The following is a 25,180-nucleotide window of genomic DNA, read 5'->3' on the forward strand; positions in this document are numbered from 1 at the left end:
ATGAGACCGGAAGGTCTTGGCTCGAACCCAGAACACACAAGTACAGTATACAGCCACATACAGTTTATACCGCACATCCAGTGACCTCACATGTTTGTGAGGGACATAGTTTGGACGAGCTTGGCCACGTCCCTTACTAACGTCCCTCACTAATTACAGAGAGGCTCCCACCTAGCACAGGAAATGCGTGATCCACATTATAGAAGAGAGACCACAGTCAGTAGCCCCTCAGGTTCCAAGACAGAAACTCCAGTCAGTTTTTTTGTTTATCTCTGTCTGGCCTCCATGCTAGGTGGCAGGGGCATCCTGGCTGTTATATCCCAACAGGGGCCATCCTGGGTCCCTCTGTCCAGTTGGACCTATGGGTGGGAGGAAGGGACCCTCTCTCCCTGTATTTTGTGTGTCCCCAGTGTGGGATACATTTTGGTGGTGGAGGCATTGCCCCAATTCTGCAGGTCGCTGTGGTGTTGCAACTCCCATGTCAGCTCTAAGACTGAGAGATCACATGACCTCTGGTCACTCCTTTGTCAGTCCGCTTGGAGCGGAGAGCAGTGATTGTCGGTCACTTCACTGGAGTGCCAGGCTGGGAGGGGGGGTTGGGTTTTAGGTGGCTTCAACTCTCTCAGCTGAGCTGGAGCCAGCTGTCAATCAGAGGCAGCTGGACGAATCCTGACAATATTCTTCCAGAGCCTGAAGTTGGCTGATCCTGTGTCACACTATTACGCTATTTTTAGCTCCGCTTCACTGTCGTTTTAGTGGCATTATTCGGCTGTTAGCGGGCGATTTTACCCCCCTGCTAGCAGCCGAGAAAGGGTTAAAACCACCGCAAGGCGCTGCTGCAGCGGCGCTTTGCTGGCGGTATAGCCGCGCTGCCCCTTTCATTTCAATGGGCAGGAGCGGTATATATACACACCGCTCCTTCACCGCTCCAAAGATGCTGCTAGCAGGACTTTTTTCCCCGTCCTGCCAGCGCACCGCTCCAGTGTGAAAGCACTCCGGCTTTCACACTGGAGTGTGAGGAGCGGCTCTCTCAGGGCGCTTTGCAGGCGCTGTTTTTAGCGATGTAGTGCCTGCAAAGCTCCCCAGTGTGAAAGGGGTCTAAGTGCACTTTATATGACCTACAAGAGAAGTATGGCCAAAAAAAAGCTTTGGTGACCCAGGCCATTATGTGACTTACACTGTAATACTGCACTTGTTTGTGGCCTTACCACCTCTTATTTTTCTTTACTCTTCCTTTAATATGCTGTTTGTAGTATGTGTGTGCTAGCATTGGCTGAGTATGCATTTGTCATCAAGGGGACACCATGGCGATGGGCTAAAATTATCTAACATGTCCTTGCGCTGTTTTTCCCTGAACCTGGTTGGCTGGCTTAGTCTTCCAATTGTGCTGACATTTATAGACCTAAAGATTGTCTTCTATAGAGCTGAAATCTGCTGGATTGGTTGGCTGCCATTTTATGGCTAGAAGTACCTTTGGAGGAAATGGTGGCTGCACACCGCAGATGTCAAGTCCCTTTATTCCTTGATCCATAAAACATGATGTAACACCACAGGATGGTAGCAAGTGCAGGTACAGGCAGGTAGACGTGTTTCACGCAGCGACGCAGTGCTTATTCATTAATGAATAATGAATGTTAAGCACCGTGTCACTGTGTGAAACACGTCTATCTGTACCTGCACTTGTTACCATCCTTTGGTGTTAAATCATGTTTTATTGATCAAGGAATAAAGGGACTTTTTGTCATCTTTGGTGTGCAGCCACCATTTCTTCCTCCCATGTCCTTTGCGCGGCAGGTGAGTCGGGTTTTGCACCTGTGGGAGGGTTCCTTCCCCAGCTCACCAGTTTCCTTTTCCTATTAAAAGTACCTTTGCTTTGTAAAAGTAGTCATGCTAAAAATCCAGCTTTTCATTTTAGTAGAAATGTTTGCCACATTGCTGCAATCATGTCACCAAGTTCCTCATGTTGAAATGTCGGCTGTTCTTACTGATTTGGTGAGCTGAACTCCTGGAATTAAGCCATGCATCACAGGTGCTTTGACTGTATAACCAATGACTTGTTTCTTGAGAGAGCTTGGCCTTCTAAATGTTGACTGTATTCATGTCTCCATTTTTATAGAATGTCTCCAAAACCTACAGATTTGGTTCAGGGGAAGTTACTCTGTAGGGTAGGCAACCTTTTGAGCACAGTGTGCCAAAAATTTTTTTTTGAAAGAAATTGAGCATGCCGATTTTATAAGAAATGTCAGCTTCACACTCTCAATCATGAAAAGGATTTTTCTCGAATCGTCTTCCAGGGCAGCATCCGAGAGATAGGCTCCTCCTCCCTAAAACAGGAAACACATTAGTCCACCATTATAAATTTCACACTCTTACCTGTGTGCCTCAGTTGTTTGTGTTTCCTCCGGACCCACAGGAGCTGCAAGAACGTTTGTTATTTTATTTTCACCTGTCTCTGTGCTTGTTGCAGGAGACCCCCTGCCAGCATCCCATACAGCCCAAGGGGCTTTGGGAGGGCGAGCAGGCGCAGCACTGGGCAACATTGCTCAAAGCCTGAGATTTCGCCCCTACTGAGGGGTCTGCAATCATCCCCCCAGGCTGCAGGAGGACTCTGTCATCCCCACCCCATGCCGCTGTTAGGCCTGTGTATGCTTCCGCAAGCACCCCCCTCTGGCTTTCCGCAGAATCTGGAGCCCGCCAGGGGGGATGGATACATGCATAGATGGGCGCCCCCCCCCCCCCCGCCGCCGCCGCCGACCGCTGCCGAAAACCTCAGCAGCAGAGGGTCTAGCAGGGAGGGTTTTGCACCTTCTAAATTAGGTCCCTGGTGGCTGCGGCTGTCCCCCCAAACGAATCCACCGCTCTCCGGGCGGCGCAGCAGCGTCCTCACCGCCACAGGCCGCTACAGGAAGTCGGGGGTGTACCAAGATGGCGCCGAGGAAGTTCCGCTTCCGGGTTGGCGGCCATTTTCCCGTAGTCTATCTACTACGGAGATAGAGCAGGGACACCTAGGGGCGGGAAGTTCAAAAAAAAAAAAAGAAAACAGAATACAAATAGCTAATTTGTTCAATGCTACCCTTCACTACCAGCACAGTTACTCTACAATACAGCGGCATGTGCAGGTGTGTCCACCAACCTGCACGGGGTCAGCCGGGGGCGGGGCCGGAGCTTATGCAGGAAGCAGATAAAAAGGCCTCTAAGCAGAGGATCCTGGTGGCTGATCATGTCTGACGCTTCCCCACCCTGCCCTGCAGATCCTGCAAATCAGGACAGCTCCAAGGTAAGCCAGAATATTCTTGAATTATCTCTGTCTTAACCTCTTTACTGCCTATCTACAGGCAGTTCCTTTGACCACCTAAACTCACGGGGTTTTTTTGTTCTCTATGCTCGCTTGCAGGCAAAGACCCCTGAGGAAAGGAAGGCTAAAGGCAAAACATGTGCCTCATGCAGCCACAGGCTTTCCCCAGATTGGAAAAAGCCCCTGTGTCAGAAATGCTTAGACAAAATGGTGGCAAAAGAGTCACAGGGATTTTTGAAAGACCTGCTCAATTCTTTTAAGAAAGAAATTCAGAGCACCATGGCACCACTACGCTCTGCTATAGAGAAATTAGAAACGCCAGCAAGTGTCGCTCAGGCCAGTATCCCATCTACCAGCGGAACACACATTCCAAGGGAGAACAAGGTACAGGCAGAACAAGAAGTGGATTCAGATGAATCTGAACAATCTGAATCAGAAGACGGTATCTGTTCAGACTCAGAGGAGGAAGATGACACGACAGACTGCAACCTGTTTCCTTCTGAGGACACAGACAGTCTTCTCAAAGCCATCACTGACACTCTAGGCATTAAAGAACAGAAAACCGCAGAACTCACTATGCATGACAGAATGTACAAAGGGGGTACCCTCAGCGACCCCATGGACAAGAAAATAGAAGCTCTCCTGAAAAGGGCATGGGAAGCAGGGGCGGCAAACCTAAATCCGGCTATTGCTTCCACCTGCACAGCCCGAACCTTGCTAATCTGGCTAACCCAGCTGCAAGATCTATTGGAGAACGACACACCCAGGGAGGAACTAATTAAAACCATCCCCACACTAACTAGAGCGGCAGCTTTCTTGGCAGATGCTTCAGCAGAAACTGTCAGAATATCCTCTAGGACCACGGCACTACTAAACTCGGCAGAGCCCTGTGGTTAAAATCCTGGGGGGGGGGATGCACCTTCCAAGAACCGTTTATGTGGCATACCATTCACTGGAGACCTACTGTTTGGTCCCGAACTAGAAACAGTCCTGGATAGGACTGCAGCAAAAAATAAGGGGTTCCCTCAAACCAAGAAGAGACCAGGGAAGGCGCCCTTTCGGCATTTCAAGAAATTCAATAAGCCAGGGGCAAAAAAGCACTGGGGTCAACAAAACAAGAAAGGCAAAGGTGAATTCATCCTCAAGCCTAATACCCAAAAGAACAAAAAACAATGACTGCCTTCAGGTGGGGGGCAGATTGGCGACTTTCTCCCACCAATGGGAGGAGATAACAGAAAACAAATTCATACTGCGCACCATAGCGGACGGTTACGCAATAGAATTCTCCAACCGCCCCCCAACCAAATACTTAGCGACCATGCTACCCAAGGACAGCAATCAAGCAAAGGTGTTTCTAGAATCCCTACAGAAACTATTAGATCAGAAGGTGATTTGTCACGTTCCCCAAGAGGAGGAACAGAAGGGCTTCTACTCACACATCTTCGCAAAAAGAAAACCATCAGGCAAACTAAGGCTGATACTAAACCTCAAACCACTCAACCGAGGAATAAGATACAAGAGATTCAGAATGGAATCTATCTATTCAATCAGGAACATCCTACCGCAGGAGACATTCATGGCAACACTAGACTTACAGGATGCCTACCTACATGTCCCCATAAGGAAGGATCACCAAAAGTTTCTAAGGTTCGCAATCCAGGGGCCAGCAGCTACGCTGCACCTACAGTACACAGCTCTCCCCTTCGGAATCTCCTCAGTTCCAAGAATATTCTCAAAAATAATGGCGGAAGCGCTAAAAGGTCTAAGACAGGAGGGTATTGGAATAATACCATACTTAGACGACCTCCTGTTCTTTGCGGACTCAGCAGCAATCCTAGAAAACAACCTGCGCAAGAGTATGATCTATCTGCAAAACCTGGGATGGTTAATAAACGCAGAGAAATCGCAAATGATCCCAAGCCAGAGAGTAGTGTACCTGGGATACGTGCTGGACTCCAGACTGTCAAAAATTTTCCTAACAAAGGAAAAAGACGTAAAAATGACACAAGCAATTACGTCCCTGCTAAGGAACCATTCCACAACGATCAGGCACGGAATGTCCGTACTAGGACTGATGACGTCTTCCATTCCAGCCATCACCTGGGCACAAATTCACATGCGACCCTTACAGAACTACATTCTGTCCCAATGGGATGGCAGGCAAGCATCCCTAGAAAAATCCATTCCCGTCCCCGCCACAGTCAAACAAACACTCTACTGGTGGCTCAACCCACTTCGGGTCATCGAGGGGCGCAGATGGGCTCAAGTCAATCCAGTCAGCATCACCACCGATGCAAGCGCCCTAGGATGGGGAGCCCACATGGAAGGGCGGTTCTCGCAAGGGAAATGGACACCCAAATGGGCACGAGCCTCCTCAAACTTGAGAGAGCTGAAAGCTGTGGGGGAAGCGCTAAAAACCTTCAAGCCAGCATTACAGGGGAAGGATGTAAAGATACAATCAGACAACGCAACGACAGTCGCATACCTAAACAGACAAGGGGGCACAAAATCCCAAAAACTGATGAGACTGACACAATCTATCCTACTGTGGACAGAAGTGAACATAAGATCGATATCCGGTATTCATCTAAAAGGAACAGACAATACAGTGGCAGATTTCCTGAGCCGGAAAACGATAAAACACACGGAATGGTCGCTAAACCAAACAACCTTCACTCAAATCACCCAGAAGTGGGGAATACCCGAAGTAGACCTATTTGCTCCCAGGGCGAACGCAAAATCTCCGATATTTTTCTCCCTGGACCCTACAGATGGCAACAGCGGGGTGGATGCTTTCAACCAAAACTGGAAATGGCATCTGTGCTATGCATTCCCTCCAACTGCCATAATCCCAAAAGTAATCCAAAAAATCAAGGCAGAGAAAACAACAGTGATACTAATAGCACCACACTGGCCCCAGAGAGCATGGTTCAGTCATTTAAAAAATCTCAGCATACAACCTCAGCTGACACTGACGGACCGCCCGGATCTACTGTCACAAGGCCCAGTCAACCATCCGAACCACAAAATCTTGAAGCTCTCGGCTTGGTTACTGAGAGGGTAAAACTCCAGAACAAAGGCCTGTCAGACAGAGTAATCAACACCATCTTAAACAGCAGAAAGCCGGTAACGAGAGCCATCTATGAGAAAATAAGGAAAAAATTTGTTTCTTGGTACGAAGACAGACCAATCTCCAACGGTGGGATAATTCCAATAGTTTTGGACTTCCTACAAGATGGTGCAGACAAAAACATATCACCAAGTACCCTGAAAGTACAAGTTGCAGCACTTTCCTCGGTCATGGATACTAGACTAGCGGAAGACCCGCTGATAAGACGATTCCTCATAGCTCTTAAAAGATCCAAACCAGCCAAATTGTACAAAACTCCCACCTGGGACATGGGCACAGTACTTAAGGGCTTTCTTTCCCCTCCGTTTGAACCTATCGAGGACAGCTCAGACAAAAACCTCACGTTAAAAACTGCGCTCCTTCTGGCCTTAGTATCCGCCAGAAGAGTGAGTGAGATCCAAGCTCTATCTTCAATAGAACCATACTGTCTAATACATCTGGACAAGATAATTCTCTCTCCAGATCCGGCCTTTCTACCCAAGGTCTCTTCTACATTTCACAGAACCCAAAACATCGTCATACCCTCACTTCCAACAACCATGGATAGTAGGAAAAGAAACATTTACAGCAAACTTGATGTAAGGAACACGCTCATAGCGTATCTCGAAAGAACAAAAGAATGGCGTAGAACGACCTCCCTCTTCATCCTCTATGCAGGAATCAACAGAGGGAAACAAGCTTCAAAAAGCACCATCAGCAGATGGATAAGGATGGCCATACAGATTACCTATAAGGCACAGAATCTCACTCCACCTAGTGAAATCAGAGCGCACTCAACTAGAGCCTGGGCAACCTCGGCCGCAGAGAAAGCAGGGGCAACTCCGGAGCAGATCTGCAGGGCAGCGACATGGTCGAGCTTCAGTACTTTCGCTAAGCACTACCGCATAGACCAGCTGTCTGACCAAGACCAAGCATTTGATCGTAAAGTGCTCCAGTCTCTAACCCCACCCTAGTAAGTATTGCTTGATATATCCTCTCGGATGCTGCCCTGGAAGACGATTCGAGAAAACAGAGTTAGGTACCTGGTAACTCTTTTTCTAAGAAGTCTTCCAGGGCAGCACTAGTTCCCACCCTTGAAACAACAAAAACCAGGTACAGAGGGGGAGCTTGCAGCTTACAGGGAATTCCTTCGGTGCTTTAACATAACTGAGGCACACAGGTAAGAGTGTGAAATTTATAATGGTGGACTAATGTGTTTCCTGTTTTAGGGAGGAGGAGCCTATCTCTCGGATGCTGCCCTGGAAGACTTCTTAGAAAAAGAGTTACCAGGTACCTAACTCTGTTTTTTTTTTTCTTTTTTATAAAGTAAATGCTGTAAACTACTTTGTTAGTGAAAAATTAACATCCTGCACTCTCACGCCTCAAATCAGCCCCAATTCCTGTAACGCCACACCCCAGATCACTGTACTACCCTGCACATCTACCCCACCGCCGTATCCCCATGCTCTTCTGTCTCACTACTGAATCACCTTCTCATCTGTCCTAACACTAAACCCATCTTGGTATCTACCCCACCACTGTAACCCGCTTTCTCATCTGCCCCACCAATGTACCTCCTGCGCATCTGTCTCACCTCTGTACTCTGCTCATCTGTCCCACCAATACACCTCCTTTCACATCTGCCCCACTGCTCTACCCCCCTGCTTTTCTGGCCCAACACTGAACCCCCTTCTCATCTCTTCCATCACTGTACCTCCATGCATATCTGCCCCACCACTGTACCCTGTACCCTCCTGCTAATCTGCTTCACCGCTATACCCTCCCCTCCTCTATGATATGCAGAGTAGTGATAGGAATCAGATGAGTCAAATCTACCTATCCTGGCACACTCATCCTGTTGTTCCACCTCTCACATCCAGCCCACATGCTTGTGTGTGATGTATGTGATGTCACATACAAGCATCTGGAATGAATGGCAATGATCTCAGATCAGGGGCATTTTCTGAAAGCGGTGGGCCTGTGTGCAGGATCATAAGTTGGGCCCCCGCAGCTGAGAAAAAGTGTGGCGCTCTGCGCCGCAGCAAATGTTGGGTGTGCTTTTCATTGCTCTGAATACTGGCTGTGGCTTAAAGGGGCACAAAGTGCAGAGGGGTTTAGTAGAAAGTGACGTAAAGGTTCAGAAATAATTTCAACAAAGTTCCCAGAAGCTCAACAGTAATTCCACAAACTGTCATCTGATTGTGGTTTTCTCAGTCAAAATCCCTTATGTGTGAGATTGGTAGTGGCAACCAAGTGAGTCATCTTCCTCCAGATGGTGGGTGGGGCTAGCAGGACTGTGATTGGCTTTAGCAGTGGCCAATGACAGTCCTCCTGGAAACAGGGACCCCCCACCCTAGCAGAACTGCACTCAATCTCTTCCCCGTTACAAAAACTGACAATCGCAGCTACAGCAAAGTTAGAGAACCAAACAATGTTTCTTTTACAATGTGTGGGTGCACAGTGCCTCCCCCTCAGTACAGGTGCGGTGTGGGGAATTCTAAAAATTAAGAATGCATTTGTGTCTCACTGACACTTCCCTGCGCTGCTCTGCTGATGGGGAGAGAGTCGAGTGCCGGCAAAAGAGGCTTTGTGTGCCGCTTGTGGCACCCGTGTCGGGGCTTGCCTACCCCTGTTCTGGAGTACTGAAAACATTTTGTTGGTCTGCTGGATTGCAATTTCAGGTTGTTGATCAGTACACGGTTCTGCCCACTGTGTCCTGCTCTGTAATTTTTTCATACTAAGGTTATTCAGAAAGTCAGGAGGTGCACAGGGTGCAGTAACCTGTCACAATTATATTTCAGATTACTGTATCCACATAAATTTCAGAAAGGGTGTGGTTGTGATACTATTAAACATTAGGAATTAGTCCTCTGTGGAACTGGAAGGTTTTCTTTTCTTAGTGGATATTTGCACTTTCATAAATAAGTTTGGTAAAAGAGAAAGAGCTACTGCTTGATCAAATTCTATAAACCATGCATTCCTCTGTACATGTTTCTGTTGTAGAAACTTTTAAAAGCATCTGACCTATAATCCTAACTTGTGAGATGAGCTGTTTGAACAGAACTAATCTGTTTGTTCTCTTTTCTCTTGCAGCTTTCCAAGACCAACTTTTCCAACAACAATGACTTCCGAGCTCTTCTGCAGTCCCTTTATGAGACATTCAAGGAGTTTAAGATGCATGAGCAGATTGAGAATGAGTGCATCATTGGCCTGCTGCAGCAACGTAGCCGGACCGTGTACAATGTACATTCTGACAACAAGCTGTCTGAAATGCTCGTTCTGTTTGAAAGGGGTCTGAAAAACATTAAGGTAAACTATGCGTTAGGAATGCTTGCAGTCACCGTTACCTAGGATGGTTCGAACAGCTGACCTGCTGACGCTTGAGGGAGAAAAAAAAAATATAATTGTGCAGAGGTGTGCTTTAGCCTAGGTTCACATTGATGCGATTTGACATGTCAGATCGCATGCCAAATCGGCGGCAATAACACCGTCCAAATCTGTGCGACGCCGCACCGATTCCCAAAAGTAGTTCCTGTACTACCTTTGGTGACTTCGGGGTGCGATTTGTATAGACATCTGTGCAACAACTCACACAGATGTCTATGAAATCACCCCCGAAGTCGGATTGACATGCAGGAATGAAATTGTGCTAGTTCAGCTGAACTCACACGATTTCAATCCAGCTGTCAGTGTGAATGTAGGCTCACAGATGTTTATAGCAGAAAGAGCTCATTATAAATGTCCCCCCTAACTAGTTTTATTGCTAGTATACAATAAATCTATAAAACGATAAGATATAGAAACTATTATTGTCACTACTTTAAAGGATAATTTCATCTTTGTGAACATGTTACATCCATATTTGGGGTTTAACTTGTCCAGCATCTGCCTGCTCTTTAAAAAGAGCTCAGCCATGCGGGCCTCCGCCTACATGGTTGCATCATTCATTCAGTGTTCTGTGAATTAATGGACTACTAGTAGCGTCGACCTTTGTGGCTGTCGGCTTGTAGTTCTCAATTAACTACCAGGGCGCTGGTGAGCGCTCTGGGTAGTCCATTGATCATCCTGTAATTCAGTAACTGCCTACCTGTATGGGAGATATGGGCAGACAGCTACACAGACAGTCTGAAGAGCCTGAGATTGCACCAGTGATCTGTTGATCATGGGTGCAATCCTTTACAAGCTCCCCCCAGTCTGAGTCATAATGCAGCCTGAACTCATAGGACTCTAGCATTAAAGTGGTTGTTAATCCAGTACAATTAAAACCTCCCATTCCCTCTGTAACATAACAATATGTGTCCCTGTATTATATAAAAATGCTGCCAATCTGTACCTAATATTGGAGCGTCTTTTTGTGCTCACGTGACTCCTCGGCTCTCCCTCCTCCCCTCCTCCACTATAGCTGTCAGCTGGGCAGAGAAAACGTGGTCAGTTTACAGGGGGAAGGTATAGCCAGGCAGGATCAGCCAGGTTTTTTGGGTGATAGGGGCCAAATTACACAACACAAGCACTCTGCTGTTCATGCTTTAAGGGAACAGAATCTGTGTTTTTTTTTTTTTTTTTTGTGGTAACAAACACTTTAAGCAGTGCTCCCATATCAAATATAAATGCCAAAAATTCTAATAACTATATTTTTTTCTGTTAGAATAATTGGACATGAGTCTGTAGTGTTAAGAAATGGGTTTCATGGGGATATTCACCATTTGATAAACACAACATACTCAACACTCTAAATGTGCAAATTTGTTTTATGTGACACAAAAATTACAGTATATATAGTTATAAATATATGCAGCGGGTAAAATAAATATTGAACACGTCACCATTTTTCTAGGTAAATATATTTCCAAAGGTTCTATTGACTTGAAATATTCACCACATGTCTAACAACCCATGCAATTCATACATACAAAGAAACCAAAACAAATGCGTTCAGAAATTAAGTTATGTGTAATAAAATGGAATGATACAGGGATAAAAAGCAGTGAACATGCTAACTAAAATGTATTTAATACTTCGTACAAAGTCCTTTGTTGGTAATGACAGCTTCAAGAGGCTTCCTGTATGGAGAAACTAGTCGAAAGAATTACTCGGGTGTGATTTTGGCCCATTCTTCCACACAAACAAATCAAAATGGAATAACACAGGAAAAAGTATTGAACACATGAGGAAAGGTAGTACAATATATTTACCCAGAAAAATAGTGACGTGTTCAATACTTATTTTACCCGCTGTATTTTTTTTCAGAAGTGGCCCACTTGTAGATTTACTGTAATTACAGCTTGTGAGGCAAGTCTCCTACCAGCTTTGCACATAGATCCTGCAATTTGTCAATCGTTTTTTCCATGTCACTTTTCTATAAAGCCCTGCTATAGGGGAGTATTGGGTTTCTAGATCTCTCATTGACTGAAACCGCTTTTGAGATCAGTGGATGAGTAGCAGAGCTTCCAATAACCTGCTACTTCTCTGATTTAGTGTTACCCATGGTCTCTTGGTAGCTTCTCTAATATATTTCTTAAGCAGGATATAGATTACTCGATTTTCATTCTATTCCCCCATCAGCACATTTGGTGTTAATGAGGGGATGCCTCCCGAGGTGCTATTGTATTCTGCCAGTGGGGGGGCACAGAGTGCATTCCCGGCAGGCAGAATACAATGGTTACTGCTTGCAGCTATAGCAGCTGGCAGTAATCCTATGCAGAAAAATCTGACAGGCTGGTTGTTCCCAAGTCGATACAATCGGCCTGCCCATATATGGACCGAAATTTGGCTGGTCCCTGCTGAACCGGCCGAATTTCGATTAATGTATGGCCAGCTATACTCCTTATCCACCTTATTTAAGCACAGTTGCTATTTGTCTACTTTTTAAATAATCGATTTAACAGACTTTGTTCAGAGCCTAGGGTATTTTGTTTCAACCCCACTCTTAACTGGTATTTCTCCAGAGCTTTATCTTGGATGTGTTTTATGTAGTTCCTTATGGCTCGTACACACGATCTGAAAATCGGCTGAAAAATACCACTTTCGAATCGATCGTACGTAGGGCTGCAACTAATGATTATTTTCATAATCGATTAGTTGGCCGATTTATTGCTTCGATTAATCGGTTAATAACCTTAAAAAAAAAAAGCGTGATGTATAATTTAGTTAATATGTAAAGTTTTAAAAAAAGGCAATTTATTCTTAAATATCTCTATGCAGTGGTAAATAAAAATAGCCAACTATATGGTTAGGGAGCAAAATATCTAATCCACTCTGGGAATAACAGACAGGAGATATACTGTATATACTATAAGAGGAGATATACTGTATATACCAGGGATATGCAATTAGCGGACCTCCAGCTGTTGCAGAACTACAAGTCCCATGAGGCATAGCAAGACTCTGTCAGCCACAAGCATGACTCCCACAGGCAGAGGCATGATGGGACTTGTAGTTTTGCAACAGCTGGAGATCCGCTAATTCCATATCCCTGGTATATACTATTAGAGGAGAGATAAGAACGTTCGTTCAATTTTCTAATCGCTAGTGGGGTCAAAACGACGTTCATTTTCAACCACAGTAATGAGAAAATTTGGAAATAATAAAAAACTTCTTGGTGAAAGGAATTATCAGACAGTGTATGTGGTTTTCGTTCAGAAATTACAATTATTTTAAAAACAGAATGTTAAGAACAAGTGAAAATTTCAAACATTCTTTCTTTCATTGAATGTACAAAGATTTTTCTTCTGAATATTCTCATCTGAAAATTGATTGGTGTGGTCAGCATAAGGCTCGGTGCACACCTATGCAGTTTGCTTTTGATCTGTTTCTGCAGTGCCCTTTGCTGTGCGTTTTGATTTTTGCGCACATGATTTTGCTGCGATTTGCGTTTTTGCATTTTTTTGCCCAATTTGTTGTTGGGCAGATTAAAAAACACAAATTGCTGCAAAAACGCATTACATGCTTTTCTGCAGCTTCTCCATTGAAGTATGTTGAACCAAAAAAGCAGCCTTTTACATTGAAAAATATCCTTGACCCTTTCCAAATACGCGGCGGCTGAAAAAGCATAGATCTGAATGTGTCCCATAGGAAACCATGTAAATGAACTGTAGTCCGTTTCTGCAAAAAGCACCAAAAAACACAAAGATGTGAACCAGGTGTAAGACGTTTAGTAACATAATGGGGTTAAAAAACGAATATTAGCCCTTTAACCACTTCAATGAGCGCTTATGTCTGAATGATGCCTGTAGTTACAGATATCATTCAGATATTGCCGGTTTCAGCCGGCGAATCTCTACACCATAGGAACGATCATAGCGGCTGTTCCGCCGCTTGATCGTTCCTATGGGAGGCGAGAGGGGACGTCCTCCCGCCGCCCTCCGCTGCCTGCTCCGACTCACCGTTACGATCGGTGAGGCGGAGAGTAGATCCGCCGGCTCCGGATGTAGATCATAGAGATTTCTGGCGGACCAGATGGTCCCCGGAGTCTCTATGATCGTCGGAGGCCGGGCGCGATGTTATGACGTCACGCCCGGCCTCTCCATTCAAAAAAACAGCGCCGCTTCGGCTTGGAAGCGGCGATCGTTTTATTTTTTTTTTTTTTTTATTTCAGGCTTCCCAGCCTAGTGGTGAGATATGGGGTCTTATTGACCCCATATCTCACTATTAAGAGGACCTGTCATGTCATATTGCTATTACAAGGGATGTTTACAAAAGGAATAAAAGTGATCAATTTTTTTTTTTTTCAAAAAAGTGTCAAAATAAAAAAAAAATATATAATTAACAATAAAAAAAAAAAAAATTTTTTTAAAGCGCCGCTGTCCCCGTGTGCTCGCACGCAGAAGCGAACGCATACGCAAGTCCCGCCCACATATGAAAACGGTGTTCAAACCATACATGTGAGGTATCGCCGCGAACGTTGGAGCGAGAGCAATAATTTTGGCCCTAGACCTCCTCTGTAACTCAAAACATGTAACCAGTAAAAAATGTTAAAGCGTCGCCTATGGGGATTTTTAAATACCGAACATTGGCGCCATTCCGCGAGCGTGTGCAATTTTGAAGCGTGACATGTTAGGTATCTATTTACTCGGCGTAACTTCATCTTTCACAAAATGCAAAAACATTGGGCTAACTTTACTGTTTTGTTTTTTTTTTTTAAACACAAAACAGTTTTTTTTCCCAAAAAAAAACGCGTTTGAAAAATTCCTGCGCAAATACTGTGTGAGATAAAAAGTTGCAACAACCGCCATTGCATTCTCTAGGGTCTTTGCTAAAAAAACATATATAATGTTTGGGGGTTCTATGTAATTTTCTAGCAAAAAAATGATGATTTTTACATGTAGGAGCAAAGTGTCAGAATTGGCCCGGTATTGAAGCGGTTAAAGTACAAAAGCAAATCACTACTGTAAGGGGTTCACTTTTTTTTTTCTGTAGAACTGTGAAAGAAATAGTTACAGTAGTGATTATTTGCTCTAAAGGGCTCATTTTAGTTTTTTTTTTTTTTTTTTTTTTTTTTAACCACATTATGTTACTGGCCGATTAATTGATTATGAAAATATTAATCGATTAGTTTCATAATCGATTAGTTTCATAATCGATTAGTTTCAGCCCTAATTGTACGATCATCGGATCGTTAGTACAGAGCTTTCGAGAGCCGTTCACAACAGCTCATCTGATATTATTTGATCGGACAAACACAAACATTTTTCTTGAACGATACCAGATAGTACAATTTTTGTTCAGTACAGTTGTCGTCCGAAAATACAATAGAAATTCACTACAACACGTGACATCACTTCCGATATTAACGGATGATCTGTCGTCCAATTTTCGGATCGTGTGTAAGGGCCATTGGTCTTTTTAATGCTGTTTAGGTGTTCTGTTTTAGGCTACAATCACACACAGCATATCTGCGGATAGCTTTCTGCATTTGGAGATGGCCAAATACCTCTGTACAAATCTGACAGCTGCAACTCTGTGCAGGCAGTGTTTACAACCACAATCTACTGATTCTTACTGGCAGCCACTGCTATTTGGCCACGTGAATGCGGCTTTAAGTTGTACGGCCTTCTAGAAATTAGGTATATTTTGAGGTCACAAAACATTTTATTGGCACACAGTGGATTCCATTGACCTAAATGTGTATCTTAAAAAAGCAATTAGTTGCTCTACAGCAAATTTACAGCTTTATCAGAAAATCTGCAGTTCAGAACTTTTATATTTCTTCCTCTTGCACATTATGGAATATTTTGAACAGATCTCACATTCAGTCCCAATTGCATACATTTTTATTCATTACATAGATATAGTTACATAGTAGGTGAGTCCAACCTATGTGTGTGATTCTATGTCAGTATTACATTGTATATCCCTGTATGTTATGGTCGTTCAGGTGCTTATCTAATAGTTTCTTGAAACTACCGATGCTCCCCGCTGAGACCACCGCCTGTGGAAGGGAATTCCACATCCTTGCCGCTCTTACAGTAAAGAACCCTCTACATAGTTTAAGGTTAAACCTCTTTTCTTCTAATTTTAATGAGTGGCCATGAGTCTTGTTAAACTTCCTTCCGCGAAAAAGTTTTATCCCTATTGTGGGGTCACCAGTACGGTATTTGTAAATTGAAATCATATCCCCTCTCAAGCGTCTCTTCTCCAGAGAGAATAAGTTCAGTGCTCACAACCTTTCCTTATAACTAAGATCCTCCAGACCCTTTATTAGCTTTGTTGCCCTTCTTTGTATTCGCTCCATTTCCAGTACATCCTTCCTGAGGACTGGTGCCCAGAACTGGACAGCATACTCTAGGTGCAGCCGGACCAGAGTCTTGTAGAGTGGGAAAATTATTGCTTTATCTCTGGAATTAATCCCCTTTTTAATGCATGCCAATATTCTGTTTGCTTTGTTAGCAGCAGCTTGGCATTGCATGCCATTGCTCAGCCTATCATCTACTAGGACCCCCAGGTCCTTTTTCATCCTAGATTCCTCCAGAGGTTCTCCCCCCAGTGTATAGATTGCATTCATATTTTTGCCACCCAAATGCATTATCATTTTTCTACATTGAAACTCATTTGCCATGTAGCTGCCCACCCCATTAAATTGTTCAGATCTTTTTGCACGCTTTCCACATCCTGCGGAGAAGTTATTGCCCTGCTTAGCTTAGTATCATCTGCAAATACAGAGATTGAACTGTTTACCCCATCCACCAGGTCGTTTATGAACATATTAAAAAGCATTGGTCCCAGCACAGAACCCTGGGGGACCCCACTACCCACCCCATACCATTCCAAGTACTCTCCATTTATCACCACCCTCTGAACTCACCCTTGTAGCCAGTTTTCAATCCATGTACTCACCCTGTGGTCCATGCCAAATGGACCTTATTTTGTACAGTAAACATTTATGGGGAACTGTATCAAATGCTTTTGCAAAGCCCTGATACACCACGTCTATGAGCCTTCCTTTATCTAGCTGGCAACTCACCTCCTCATAGAAGGTTAATAGATTGGTTTGGCAAGAACGATTCTTCATGAATCCATGCTTATTACTGCTAATGATACCATTCTCATTACTAAAATCTTGTATATAGTCCCTTATCATCCCCTCCAAGAGTTGACATACTATTGATGTTAGGCTAACTGGCCTGTAATTCCCAGGGATGTATTTTGGGCCCTTTTTAAATATTGGTGCTACACTGGCTTTTCGCCAATTAAATTAGGAACAATGGTCTGGCAATTACTTGACTGAGTTCCCTAAGTACCCTCGGATGCAAGCCATCTGGTCCCAGTGATTTATTAATGTTAAGTTTCCCAAGTCTAATTTTAATTCTGTCCTCTGTTAACCATGGAGGTGCTTCCTGTGATGTGTCATTCCAAGATGTAAGGCCACAGAACAATGGTGCATACAAGGGGGTGACTACTTTATGCATAGCATTTTAAATAAGGAGTATATAGGAGGATCTGGCAGAATAAATTATTTTAACTTGGAAAAAATGAAGGACAAGTTTGGAAATTTTCTGACGAACAAACAAACGATACATTCGAAGGTTAATGTGTTTCCCGTCCGAACTGTCTGCACTAGGTATATGTAAAAAAAACAAACAAAAAATGCTTTCATTTATGTCCACTGAACGATTTATCGGTCATTACATGATGGCATCGTTTGCGCTCACGGCCGAATGTTCGTTTTTCGAAAATTGATTCGGCTGATTTTTTGTATATTGTATGGCCAGCATTACTGGCAATTTGCATTTTACTAGCAGTGTTTAAGGAACTCTGAGATTATAGGAAGTTGTGACATTGCTCATGTGAAAAATCTTTTCATGACACTTAGTTCTTTAGGAAGCTAATTGCTTACAGGTCTCCCTTCTCAATCCTATTTTGCTAGCTTAGTGGTTTAAAGGCTTGGTTTACCAGTTTTAAGCTTCATATAAAATGGCACACCTTAAACATTATGGTTCTTTCTCAGGATGAATATGAACAGCTGAACTATGCCCAGCAACTGAAGGAGAGGCTAGAGGCTTTTACCAGTGACTTCATTCCGCATATGAAGGAAGAAGAGGAGGTGGGTGGAATGTTCCATTATCTACTGCTTGGCTTTACTAATCTACCAAGAGGTTCCTCTTTGTGCTTTTACTGATTTGCTTTGCCCTGACATTCCTTCAATTAATCAAATTAATATTGATCAAAAATTTGCAGCATGCTGTTTTCATCAACTTCTTTTTTTTTTTTTTGTGTAGCTTTGATTAAATGATTTTAGAGCATTTTTGTTTAAGATTCCTGCTGGTGTATATATGGTGCTGCTCCTAATTTCCTGCTGCACCAGCAGCCCAAGAACTCAAGTGTTTTTTTTTTTTTTTTTCCCCTAGTCTTGTAATGTGCAGGTTTAATGGAAGGTCCTAAACATGGTAGTTCAGCCCTAGTGGTTATTAGTGTGACCAGCGATTGTAATAACGGTTGGAACTCTTTACTTTACAGACTCCCTTCAGCACAGATGCATAAACCCTAAGTGCTGGTTCACACTGGGACGACTTGTCAGGCGACCTAGCCTGACAAGTAGTGCCCCGTTCTGTACAATGGAACCGTGCGTCGCTCCGAGTTAGAAAAAGGTTCCTGTACAACTTGGGGCGACTTGGATTGACTTCTATACAGAAGTCGTTTTGCAAGTCGCCGCTTCTGTCGTGTCCAGGTCGCCTGAGGCAGTCGCACTGCAAGGCGTTCTGCCTCAGTGTGAACCGACATTAAGGCAGAGTAGTAGATTCAGAGTACAGCTTCAGAGTAGCTAATTGATTCATGGGGATCAGGGGAAAGATACTTTGTAAGTCTGGCCAGATCACAAGTTGTAGGGAATTGATACACCCACTTTAATTAAATGGTCATGGATCCACCTGCAGAGGTATGCTTATGTAGTGACACTTTTAGGAATGGTATGTCTTTTATATTTAACAAAAATGTATATAGGCCCAGAGTTAAACGGGTTAGGGACTGCCGGTTTGTTCTTGAATCAAATATGCAGGAACGTCGTTTTACGATGTTCATTCAAGTAGACGCGTATGAGCAGACGTCCTTTTCTGATGTGCCCACGCATGCGCACAACGGCAGAGACGTCACGCCGCCTCCCGTTCATAAGTAGGAGTAGTTCGCCAGTCGGATGTTCGTAACTCGGGGCCTGTGTGTGTGTATATGTGTGTGTGTATATATATATATATATATATATATATATATATATATATATATAATATAATATAATATAATATAATATATATATATATATATATATATATATATATAATATATATATATTTTTTTTTTTGTTATATAAATATGTCTAGATGTTTAATTGAGACATTAATTTTCTCAGGTATTTCAGCCAATGTTGATGGAATATTTTACCTATGATGAGCTGAAGGACATTAAAAAGATGGTGATTGCCCAGCACTGCTCTCAGAAAGACCCATCAGAGCTACTCAGAGGTCTCAGCCTTTGGAATGAGGCTGAAGAGCTGCAGAAAGTGCTCAAGTATTCAGTGGACGAGAAAGCAGAGGAGGGTAAGATGTTACCTACCAAGATGAGCAGATTGACAAGCCCAGTAATTAAAATCAGATACTTGTGATAAATCCTGAATCTGTATTAGCTGGGTTTCCTTATCTGCATATAACTGTGAAATGCATAAATTACTGTAACTGAAATTTTTGAATTGCAAGATGTTCCAAAGAATTGAGGTTTTCAATGTTAAGTATTTCATATTAATCGTTCATAAATGGAATGTATGATCTTGAATTTAAATGGTTGTACATGCAGTTGGAGCATCCCTCCTGTCCAATTGTAAATGGTGACATTTTGGTAATTGCTATCGGGCTTTCTATACTCCTAGAGCTGCCTTTTAAATAGAGAAGTATGGGTTTTTTTTTTTTTTTTTATATCCCATAATCATACTTGCCTAAGTGGATGCTGCATCTGTCCCCTGCCACCTCTTCACTGAGAACCGAGCCATCGAACACTACCGATGGCTTGGTTCTTTCACCTCCCCGAGCGGAGTGCTGCTGCCTGTCAATCAGCAGCTCTCCTGCTCTGCTCCTCCACGCTTATTGAAGCGCTGAGCTGTGGAGGGGCAGGGAGCAGCCATCTCAGCGCCTGGCTGGGACGCCTATCAGTCCAGGCACCTGGCGAATGCAGACTTCTAGAGTCGGGATGACGGGGTGCCTGGACTGATCTTAGTGACGTCAGCAGAGAGTGGATTTCAGAGAGCTCTCTGCTGAAAACGGGGGACAGGAGTGCAAAATGAATGGCACTCCTGTGACCCATAGGAGAAGCCCAGCTGAATGAGCTCAGGCTGGACTTCTCCTTTAAATACTGGCATAGACACACCATAACATATGTCCACAGAGCCCCCATGTCAGCAGGTGAACCTTTCTGCTTAACCACTTAAGGACCGAGCCTCTTTCTGAGATTTGTTGTTTACAAGTGAAAAACATTATACTTTTTTTTTTTTTTTTTTCTAACACCCTAGAGAATAAAATGGCAGATGTTGCAATACTTTGTCACACTGTAATTGCACAACAGTCTTACAAGTGCACTTTTTTCGGAAAAAATGCACTTTTTTGAATTAAAAAATAAGACAACAGTAAAGTTAGCCCAATTTTTTTTTTTTTTATATTGTGAAAGATAATGTTATGACAAGTAAATTGATACCCAACATGTCACACTTCAAAACTGCGCCCGCTCGTGGAATAGCGACAAACTTACCCTAAAAAACTCTGTAGGCGACATTTAAAAAATTCTACAGGTTGCATGTTTCAAGTTACAGAGGAGGTCTTGGGCTAGAATTATTGCTCTCGCTCTACCGATCGTGGCAGTACCTCACATGTGTGGTTTGAACACCGTTTCCATATGCGGACGCTAGTCACGTATGCAATCGCTTCTGCACGCGAGCTCGGGACACGTTTTAAAAAAAAAAAAATAATAATAAAAAAAATTTTTTTTATTTATTTTCTTTTTTTTTTTCTTTACATTTTTACACTTTTTTTTTTTTTTAAATTTGTATCACTTTTATTCCTACTACTAGGAATGTAAACATCCCTTGTAATAGAAAAAAGCATAACAGGACCTATTAAAAATGAGATCTGGGGTCAAAAAGACCTCAGATCTCATATTTACATAGAATGCAATAATAAAAAAAAAAATTTTGTCATTTAAAAATTTTTTTAAAAAAGTCCCTTTAAGAGCTATGGGCGGAAGTGACGTTTTGACGTCGCTTCCGCCCTGCAGTGATATGGAGACGGGTGGGGGCTATCTTCCCCTCACTAGTCTTCATACCCAGGCAGGGGACAGCTGCGATTGCCTCCACTGCTGCTGATGGCGAATGCGCCGCAGAGACCACTTTTATCTTAAACCGGACTGCTCGCTAAAGACGAGGGTATATAACAAAGATATCCTCTTTCAAAGTACCAACATATAACGACGGTGTGCGGTCTGTCAGAAATGTTTTTTTTTTTATTGATCCTATCATTACTAATTCAATACAAAAACTAGTATACAATGTTTTTATTATGTATTTAGCAACAATATAAATTTCTTACTAAATCTTTTCTGCTTCCTGTTGTGGCCGTTGCCATCATGATTGTGGGCATGTGAAGCCCAATCGAGATATCTTCCTGGATTAGCTATGGAGAGGTGCATGCTGGGGTAACCAGCATGCATCTCTCGATCTCACGCATGCGTGATTCATTGGCCGTAGCGCCGATTGTTTCTAAAGTTGCCATAACAATGGGCGGCGACTGAGGAAGGTCCCGCCCTGTTATGGAAACATCACAGTACTGCCCACAGACTCCTGGGAAATGATGACGAGGAGCTCCGTGGACCGACTAGGAAGTGGCAGATTAGGAGGACTACATAGCAACAGGGTGCGTTTCTGGCAAGTATAAAAAAAAAAATTTTACCTCAATGGTTTTTTTATAGGTTTAGAGGAGTCCGATTCTGGAAAAAAAAAATTCAGGGTGGAACTCTGCTTTAAGTTCTATAAAAAGATCATTTTGTAAGTCTTTAAAGAACACATATCAGATGGATGGAGATTATTAAACTTGCAGTACATATGTTTTTTCTTCCATGTTCTGAAGTGTTTTTTTGTTTTTAAATTTTTCCATCACTTCCACACAGAAATCACAGCTAAGCCGAGCACTGTATCCATTTCCCATCTTCCTCCAGAGGTAATGCTGAACATATTCAGTTACCTTAATCCACAGGAGCTGTGTCGCTGTAGTCAAGTAAACAGTAAATGGGCACAGCTGGCAAAAACTGGATCTCTTTGGAAGCATCTTTACCCAGTGCTGTGGGCTAGAGGTGAGTTATCTGTTCGGTTTGTTTTTCAAACCTAAAATAAAATTCTCTAAGCTAACCTTATAGCATAGCTCCAGTGCAATTTCAGACAACTACACTTTTAAAGCAGAACTTCTTTACATGTCTTGTTACTGATTTCCTACCTTCACTGAATATGTCATCCAATATGTATACATCATAAACTGCACAGTTTCTTCAGATGTGACGCTAATATCGTGTGACCTGGCTAGCTCTGAGAACAAGTAAGAACAAGTAACTGTTTTCTCCAGCATAAAAGACACAATTGAGCATGTGCAGGTTGAGGTTGGCTATCTTGCTTGTTCTTTCCAAGGTAGACTTGCAGGAGGGGGAGGATCTATGCATACAGGATAAAACAGCCTTTTTACACAATGCAGAGGATTAACTTCTAACGTTCCACAGTGAGTATAACAAGCATGCTATGCTGCATATGCAGACTGATTTTACTGTAGGTTTAGTAACGCTTTAACCACTTGCCGCCCGCCCACCGTCAAATGACGGCGTGGAGGTGCGGCTCTCGTTCTGGGTGGACGTCATATGATGCTGCCCAGAACGGCCGCTCTCGCATGCCCCCGTTTATTGCTAGGACACAGAGCAACCCCAATCTCGGTAAAGGGTGGCGGCTCTTTAAACATGTGATCGGCTGTGTCCAATCACAGCCAGTCACATGTAAACACGGAGATGCTGGTGTGAGGCGAGGAGAGCCAATCAGCGGCATCTCCTCACAGAGGACATCTAGGCATGTAACCAGGGTGCTGATTATCAGTGCCCTGATTACAATAAAGCGCCCACCAGTGCCAGAAAACGGTACCCATTAGTGATGCCTGTCAGTGTTGGCTATCGCTGCTGCCCATCAGTGCCGTCTACCCGTGTCGCCCATAAGTGCCGCCTCATCAGTGAATGAGAAAAATTACTTATTTACAAAATTTACTGACAGAAACTAAGAAAAACTTTATTTTTTTCAAAATTTTCAGTCTTATTTTTTCCAAAAAAAACCCCAAAAAAACGCATAAGTGATGATTAAATACCACCAAAAGAAAGCTCTAATTGTGTGAAGAAAGGGATAAAAATTTCACATGGTTACAGTGTAGCATGACCGCAATTGTCATTCAAAGTAGGGCTGCAACTAACGATTATTTTCATAATCGATTAGTTGGCCGATTATTGGTTCGATTAATCGGTTAATAACCTTAAAATTGTGGTGTATAATTTAGTTAATATGTAAAGTTTAAAAAAGGCAATTTATTCTTAAGTATCTCTTTACAGTGATAAATATAAATAACCAACTATATGGTTAGAGAGCAAAATCTGAGAATAACAGACAGACTAGATATACTCTATATACTATTAGAGGGGAGATATATACTGTATATACTATTAGAGGAGATATATACTGTATATACTATTAGAGGTTGAATCTGGTAATTATCATCAGACTCGGATCTTTTTTTATTTAAAGAAAATTAGACTGTTTTGCAGATTTTCAAACAGAACTGTAATATATTATATGCTGGCCATACAAAAACAATATCTTCCTTAAAAAAAAGTCATTTTAAGAACGTTCGTTCGATTTTCGAATCGTTAGCGGGGTCAAATTGACGTTTGTCTTCAACCACAGTGACAGGAAAATTTAGAAATAATAGAAAACTGCTTGGTCAAAGGAATTTTCCGACAGTGTATGTGGTTTTCGTTCAGAAATTACAGACTGTTAAAAGGAAGTAAAAATTTCAAACAACATTCTTTCATTCAGCAAATGTACACAGATTTTTCATATGAATATTCTCGTCCTGAAAATTGATTCGTGTGGCCAGTATAAGGCTTGGTACACACCTATACAGTTTGCTTTTGATCTGTTTCTATACTGTTTTTTTGCTGTTAAGTACAGTATAGAGTGCCCCAATAGCAAGGTAAAGAAAACTTTTGCCTCTAGAACCACTCACTTCCTGCCCGGGACTACATGTCCCATGAGGCATTGCTCCTCGCACATTCACAAGTTCCCAGGCACTTACTGACATGTATGGATGGTGTACTGAGCTGTGTGCTGCACTGTATTTCCTGATATGTAAACAAATAATGCATTCTGTATGCAGACTAACTAATCGGCTGGCCGATGAATTGATTATGAAAATAGTAATCGATTAATTTCATAATCAATTAGTTGTCGATTAATCGATTAGTTGTTTCAGCCCTAATTCAAAGTGTGACAGCGCTGAAAGCTGAAAAATGGCCTGGGCAGGAGTCAGGTGTAAGTGCCCAGTATTGAAGTAGTTAAGGTGCTACACAATATTTATTTCAACTTAAAACTGTTATACATTTTTTGCTGCTATTACCACAGATTTTTTGCTTGGTCATGCTTTTTATTGTTTGCAGTAAGTAGCTCTTTATCTGTGAATTTTTTTTACAGAATATAGTGCGATTTCCTGGATACTTTGGCTAATACTGTATAAGAAATGTATTAGTATATTATAGTATAATGTTATGTATTGGTATAGAGCAGCCAAGCCAATCAGAAATGAACCTGCAGTGGACAGTTAACTCCACTGTTGTGGGAATAAAATGGCAAAAATTGTTCTTGTATATAACTGTTACCAAAGCTATATTGTAAATGAATGTTATTTAAAAATGACCTTTCCAATCTGCAGAACTGTCATTTTCTTTAAAATTCAATGCAATATGGTAATTTGGAGGTGTTCCGTACACCTCCAGAAATGTATTTTTCTGCTTGTGAGAATGGCTTATTGATTTTCCCAGAAGTCTGCACTAAGATGCAAGTCGTTTTAGGCATCCTTTGCAACAAAAATCTAATTTTTTGTGAGATACTCCCAAAGAGTTAATTACTCAGAGGATTTGGATACTGCAATTTTCCTTATTAGAACACCCAAGTGCAACTGCTGATTGATAATGAAGATTCTTCCCATTCAGAATCACATGACATAACCAAACAGCCA

At 42.7% G+C, this 25,180-nt stretch overlaps 1 protein-coding gene across 1 annotated transcript in view; it reads left to right on the forward strand.

The window, feature by feature from the left end:
• FBXL5 (F-box and leucine rich repeat protein 5) overlaps positions 1–25,180 on the forward strand; it is a 72,070-nt gene that overhangs the window by 24,556 nt on the left and 22,334 nt on the right. Inside the window, exons 2-5 of the mRNA XM_073609849.1 lie at positions 9,498–9,713; positions 17,848–17,943; positions 19,240–19,426; positions 22,035–22,217. Coding sequence (XP_073465950.1) covers positions 9,498–9,713; positions 17,848–17,943; positions 19,240–19,426; positions 22,035–22,217 — 682 coding nt within the window. The remainder of the gene's footprint in view (positions 1–9,497; positions 9,714–17,847; positions 17,944–19,239; positions 19,427–22,034; positions 22,218–25,180) is intronic.

Source organism: Aquarana catesbeiana, linkage group LG01 (genome assembly GCF_042186555.1).
Source record: "Aquarana catesbeiana isolate 2022-GZ linkage group LG01, ASM4218655v1, whole genome shotgun sequence".
NCBI classification, from domain to species: Eukaryota; Metazoa; Chordata; class Amphibia; order Anura; family Ranidae; genus Aquarana; species Aquarana catesbeiana.